This window comes from Panicum hallii, chromosome 9, assembly GCF_002211085.1.
Source record: "Panicum hallii strain FIL2 chromosome 9, PHallii_v3.1, whole genome shotgun sequence".
Taxonomy (NCBI): domain Eukaryota; kingdom Viridiplantae; phylum Streptophyta; class Magnoliopsida; order Poales; family Poaceae; genus Panicum; species Panicum hallii.
The window spans coordinates 60,163,328-60,169,735 of record NC_038050.1 but is presented as its reverse complement, the minus strand read 5'-3'; the positions used below and the strand labels follow the sequence as shown (position 1 = coordinate 60,169,735).

Genomic DNA, 6,408 nt, shown 5'->3' with positions numbered 1-6,408 from the left:
ACCAGTGAGTGTTTGGATACGGACAGCAGGTAGCAAAGTTACCTCGGCGGCTGACACCGTGGAGCTCCATATGATGGCTACTATTCAGTATTCACTGGAGTGCCACGTAAAAATCTCAAGAAGTAGATCTACTCCGTACCCTTGTAGCTCTCTCGCAACGCAACCGGGGAGTTTGGAATGTTCTGCAAGCCCCGCCTCACACATTATTAAAAAAAAAAGCACCCAATAATTCCCATCTCGCTCACCAAATGCTAGCTCGGGCATCCATCCAAGTCACCAAGTGGCAGGAACTGGAGGGAAGAAATAAAGAAAAGGACGATGTGATGTGACGTGATGTATAGGCCGTGGCAGACTCCCATGCTGCTGCTGCTGCACCTAAAGCCAGCCAGCACACCATTTTCCAAGTCCATGGTTTTCAGCGAACGGATCGTCCCCCCCTTTCTCTCTCCGCATCGCTTTCCGCTCCCCCACAGGCTCACTGCTCCACCAGAGGCGCTACGCGTACGCCAGCATCCTACACAACGCTTTTGCACTGTGTACATATCCACTAGCACAATTATATTATATAAATCGTACGAGTAGCTGTACATGGTTGGAATGCACGTACGAGAGTTAAGTTTTATCAATTTATCAACCAAATTATTAAACTGTAGAATTGTATAAAGTTGTCTGACTTATTTGATGATTCTCAGAAGGTTGCTAGAGGCAAATCCTTATGCTACTCACATGTCATGCTGACTAAATTTTATCTCAATTTCGGTTGATTATTGAGAACTTTGTCTAAACTCTTTGTCTACTATGCATGAGATACTTATGACATATACAAGAAATCTAAAATGGCTATAATAGGATGCTAACTTACATTGAAATATTATGTAGCCTGAATGTTGTAATCCATCGCCAGATCTGTGATAACTCTTTTTTCTATGATATTTATATTTAAAGTTGGCTTAATTTGATTTTTTTATATTACCTTTTTTTAACAATAAAAGATACAAAATATGTCAAGAGGTATTACATTATAGTTAAATACAAAAATGTTCATATTACACTCTGTACGGTTATACACACTTGACCTAAGAAATGTAAATAAGAACAAACAAGAGAAAAAGAAAGTTATGACATCTTATCTTCTTAAGACTACGATCATGTTTCAAGTGTTGATTCATTCCTTTCGCAACATATTAAACATATATTGCATCTTTTTTGATGTGCAAATATTTTAGTGTTGAATCATCCATCTCGCAAAATGATATTATATTTCATCTTTTTTGATATTTGCATGCTGTTTTAAGATAAATCCTGCCTAAGTTAAAACTCCTTCGAAAAAAAGTGCCACAGCACTAATAAGCTCTGGCTTCGCAAGTTGGCGTACAGATATTGCAACTGCTCCGGGTTCCTCTAGCCGCACAAGGAAACCAACAAAACAGCTTTTCTCAAATAGAAATAGCAAAAAATAATGCAGAAAAACAAAACCCACAAACCAAGAAACCGCCCTCGCAGGGGCTACAAATACAGGAAACCGCTCCGGCCTCTCTCCCACTTCCCTCACCTCCCCAACCTCTTCCTCCTCCTCTGGACAACCCAGCCAGAGAGGACAAACCAAGCTAGGGGGGAGCAGCCAGCAAAAGACACCCGGAGCACGGCAAACAAGGGCCTTCTCTTCCTCTTCTTCGGCGTCCAGCAGCGAGGCATGGTGGAGAAGGCGAGGACGATGGCGCGCAAGCTGGAGATCCCGCAGTGGAAGTCCGGCGCGTCCGACGGCCTGCCGTCGCCCACGAGCCCGCTGGACCGCGCGTCGCCCCGGGGGTGGCGCCACCGCGAAGCCGTCGGAGGGGTCGGGCTCGGGATCCTGGCCGCGCTGGAGGCGCAGCCCACTGCCGCCGCGGTGCCGAGGGTATCCGCGCCCGTCTCCATCGCGCGCCGCGCGCGGCTGGAGGTGTCGGAGCTCGGGTGCAGCGGCCGGTGCGCCACCAGCCTGTGCGGCGGGAAGTCCTCGTCGGGCAGCCGCCCGGCGTCGCCCGGCGCGGCGTTCCGCGTGGCGGAGTTCCTGTCGTGCTGCGACATGTGCCGGCGGCCGCTGGACGGGAAGGACATCTTCATGTACCGCGGCGAGCGCGCCTTCTGCAGCATGGAGTGCCGGTACCACGCCATCGTGAGCGACGAGTTCCAGGAGGAGAAGGAGCGGAAGCGCCGCGCGGCCGCCGCAGCCGTGCCCTCCGCCGCCGACGGCCTGCCCAAGAAGGCGGCCACCGCGGAGATGTCCGGGTCGCCATGCAGCGGTGGCGGCGGGCAGATCTTCTTCACCACGGGCATCGTCGCCGCCTGATGGACGACGGATCTTTCTAGTAACCAAAACAAAAGAAGCTAGAGGAACCGGCGGCCGGCTGTAACATAAACAAGACAAGAAAAAAAAATAAAAAAACGAAGAGAAAATAAGGGTGCGTGCGTGTCTGTGTAGAGAGAGATGGGGTGGGGAATTTTTGCTGTTTCTCTTTCTTTGCGAGGAGGAGGAAGCACGGGGTTTTGGTTTTATTCGATCTTGATTTTTTTGTATTACTAGTAGTATTATGATGACGATGATCATGCGATGGGGGGAGATGTTTTTGTAGCAGCGGGAGGGAAGGGAAGGGGATGATGACAAGTTTTCCAAGGATTGTTGCTTCCCTTTTGTTTCTCCACTGTCAAAAGGAATAACATCACCTTCTGTCCTCCTTTGTTCAATCCATTCCATGGGGTTCAGGAAAAGCTCTGATTGTATGAATCAAATAAATGATGATCCATCTTATCGAACTGGGCCTTTTCATATGATGGTAAATAACTTGCAAGAGCTTTGGTCTTCTCATCAAGAAAAATACTCCATGAAAATCTGACCACAGAACTCCATGAAAGACTCGCATGTAATCCGGTTCCAGATGAACTTCTGCGACCGATATGAGGAGCATGAGATGGCAGTAGGATTTCAGAGATTCTCATCTGACGCTCCGATGAACGGGGTCCTGCCCTGTCCTGGGCTTGTTTTTCCTGCCCGAACAGAAGCAGAGCCGCTTTAATCGAGCATAATGGCTGCCTGGTCCCTGCCGTCGCCCGTCCTGGCAAGCAGGCTGCCGCATCTGGTTGGGTCGGGGAAGAGGAGAGTTTTTTTTTTCCAAACCAACCAATAATTGAATGGATGCATCTACCATGGCACCATACTCCATACGGAGGGGGTTGGGTTGGATTGGATCTTCCCATCTGCTCGTGTACGTACTCGTAGTAGTATGCCTACTGCACTGGGCAGTCTGCTGCTAACGTATGGGCGGATCCATCGACATTTCTGGTGCGGCTGGCAGCTGGATCGGAGCAACTCAGGCTCTCCGGAAAAGGGAGCAGGAGGATGCCGATGGGGATTGGGGAACAGGGATCAGTTTAGGAGTTGGGATCTTTTTTACTGACTTACTGCTAGGTGAAACGTAACAGATCGACAAGGGAAGTGACGCCGTGGAGTGGAATCTCTCTGGATGTTTCCTCACCTTCGTCATGTACGTTCTCCCTTTCTTTCAGCGCCACGCCAGTGTCCAAGATGACGAGGACCGTGTGCCTGCTGATGGGTGCGTGGTCTCTGATTCTGTACTGCATCGGTCTCTGAACTTTTTCTTTCAGTGCCGCCCGCGCACTTGCACTACGAGGAATCAACACCGCGGTTCTTGACGTTGCTCGATCGTTGCGGTAGTACGCTTCACGTGTATGGGTTTTTTTGAAGGGAACTTGCAGCGCTGCAACGTTTTGGACTCAAGAGGAAGGCCGCTTAATTTGCTTGCTGAATTGCAGACACCGTTTTCAGTTCAGATGCAACCATGACATTCACACTTGAATTACACAAACGCGTGGATGGGCTACCATTTGTAGCTGACGGCACTATGTAGTAGCAAACAGTCGCGTGGACTTGGATGACCTGGGCAGTACGACTTTGCTCCAACCTCTTCTCTCTCTCTCTCTCTCTCTCTCTCTCTCTCTCTCTCTGACGAAGAATAGCGAGAAATTGTTTTGCTCTCGATGGGTAAGCAAATTAGATCGCAATCTGCTTGAAATGTCATCCAGGAAAGTGACCATTTTTTATAGCTTTATATCTTCAGGACGCAAGTCATGTTACGCCCATTTGTTTTCCCTTTCCATTTTGTGTTTTGTGATCAGCCCGTTCTGGCGAAGTAGCTAACACAAAGCTGGTAGCGCGATGAGTTCATATACAAGTTTGTAACTTCCTACGACGAGCCAAATTTCATTCATTCAGTAGTCAGTAGCCACCTTGATGCACGCATGGACTAGTAGCTGCTGCTGAGAGCTGTGAGCTCCATGCTTCCAGGCTCCTATATATACGATCGCCATCAGAGCACTACTACAATGACACCTGTGGAAGAAGGGGGGAAGCCTAACACAGCTGGGGTTATCCGTCACCAAAAAGCTAGCAAATGCTGACTATACTTGACAGGATCAACTCCTCTTGTGCCCACTACGGCCTGACAAGTGACACCTCAAGTTCAACCGCGTCGCTTTAGCTTGTCCCATCACTTTCCTTTTACGATTTCCCCCACTTGAATAGCCATCTAGGAGTATATTTAGTTTATCCAAGCAATTAACTAGTAAGCAACTAGCGGATGAATGACGATCCTGAACATACTTAACAACGTAGCGGTGGAACCAGTCAATCCCGCCAGGCCATATACGTACTAACCGCTGCTCGATCGTGTTGCCATCGAACAGTGATGGACGGCCTGCATCATCAGCGTCACCGCATGATCGTTCTCTTTCTGATGCTGGTCAATAGTTGCAGCCGCATGGTTGGAAGGAGGAGGAGGAGGAGGAGGAGGAGGAGGGAATACAGCAGGTGTCACGGGCGCCGTGCGGCGATCAGCAGTGTTGACAGCAACCGGCCGCATTTATCTTCTCGCCGGGCCCCCTGGTGGGGGTGTGCGTGTCCCGGACGCCATGCACACTCTGACAGGGACTGCAGGTTTTCTCTTCTGATCTCGCCAGTCAGCAGGATTGGCCGATTGGGTTAGCCTGGTTCCGCTGTAACTACAAGCTCGCCGAGGGCTTTGTTTGCTCTTTGCTGTAGCAGTTTAAGCGCAACCATCTTTGTGTGGGGATCTTTTCTTTCTTCTGACCGGCACTCGTGTTTTCATTTCGGTTTTCGAGGGATGGACCGTATGGGTTTCTCTTCCAACATGTCCTGAGCCCAGCCCGGTGAGCTCAAGGCCCGCAAATCCGGCTCTGTGAAGACTGGGCGGTGAGCCCAGAAAAGGACCCCGCTCTCCTCTGTGCGTGTCCCCTGAGCTCTGAATTCGGCCATTCCCCATCTCAGATCTCATGGAAGAAATTGGCCCAAATAATGGAGCGAGCGATGAATCGTACCGGCGCCTCCGGGCTATTCCCGCCCGGCCTCCCATCGACCAAAGCGGCAAGGCCTGGAAGAACGTGTGGGTGAACTGTGTAACTGATGACAGATGAATTTCATCCAACCCAAAAGGTTTTGGAAAAGAACCCGGTTCCACGAGTTGTCAGTCAACAAAATTTGAAACTACTTCATCCGAATATGATGGGACTAAACTTTCGAATGAACTCGCCTACATGCACTGCACACTTTGCTCAAAAAGGAAAAAAAGGAAAAGAAAAGAAACGAAGATGCGGGTGGGCCCTACCAATCGCACGAAAAGCATGCGGCGAAACAGAGTCGGCAAGTGGCGATGGAAAACAGTGCAGCAGTTGTTTAAGCGCCGCGGGTCTTTTGTTTACCTCATTCTACACCGTCTTGGCGTCCGTCTCGAACCGCAGCAGCAGCAGGGCCAGCTCTGAATTCCTCGCCAGCCCCTGTTTCTTGCCGCTTCAATTGGCCTGGTCTCGTTTCGTTTACCCCTAGAAACCTTGCCGTGCCCTTTTGTGGATTTTAGCCGGTGTTTTTATATTAGAAAATTTTTATATTCGTTTATTGAATATAAATGGAATTTAAGCATGTATGAGGACTAGGAATTTATTGTTTTATCTATAGCCGTAGAGCATGTTGCGAGAGCACCGGTAGAGATCGACCAAATTTATGCACATGTCGAAACTCTATTGTACGTGTCCAAATTTCGAGGCATATATTAGAATTTGAACATGTTAAGGGTTCACCTGAACCTACCAGAAATGGAAGTCGAAAGTCGAAACAGCATCATAGCATCTAACTCTTGTCTTAAATATAATGGATTGAGAAGCATGCTTGTTTATCTACAATAAAAATTAAAGTTGATATTTCATTGCACAGGTACACCAAAGGCATATGCGAATAAACTGTAATCCACTGAAAAGAATATTTGGTGTTAAATTAACATGAAGTTGTGAGGAAATATAACTAATATCTAGAGGAAGAAAGGGAGTTGCTTTTGCTGTCTT

General features: G+C 48.7%; 1 protein-coding gene across 1 annotated transcript; it reads left to right on the top strand.

The window, feature by feature from the left end:
* The first annotated feature begins 1,444 nt into the window (after window positions 1–1,444).
* LOC112878070 lies at window positions 1,445–2,728 on the top strand. The gene has a single exon (XM_025942469.1). The coding sequence runs from the start codon at window positions 1,460–1,462 to the stop codon at window positions 2,327–2,329; it is 870 nt and encodes a 289-aa protein (XP_025798254.1). The 5' UTR covers window positions 1,445–1,459; the 3' UTR covers window positions 2,330–2,728.
* The last annotated feature ends 3,680 nt before the right edge of the window (window positions 2,729–6,408 follow it).

Bases quoted from the DNA above. Each gene is read 5' to 3' on its own strand.
- LOC112878070 (XM_025942469.1), top strand. From the start codon at position 1,460: ATGCAGAAAAACAAAACCCACAAACCAAGAAACCGCCCTCGCAGGGGC.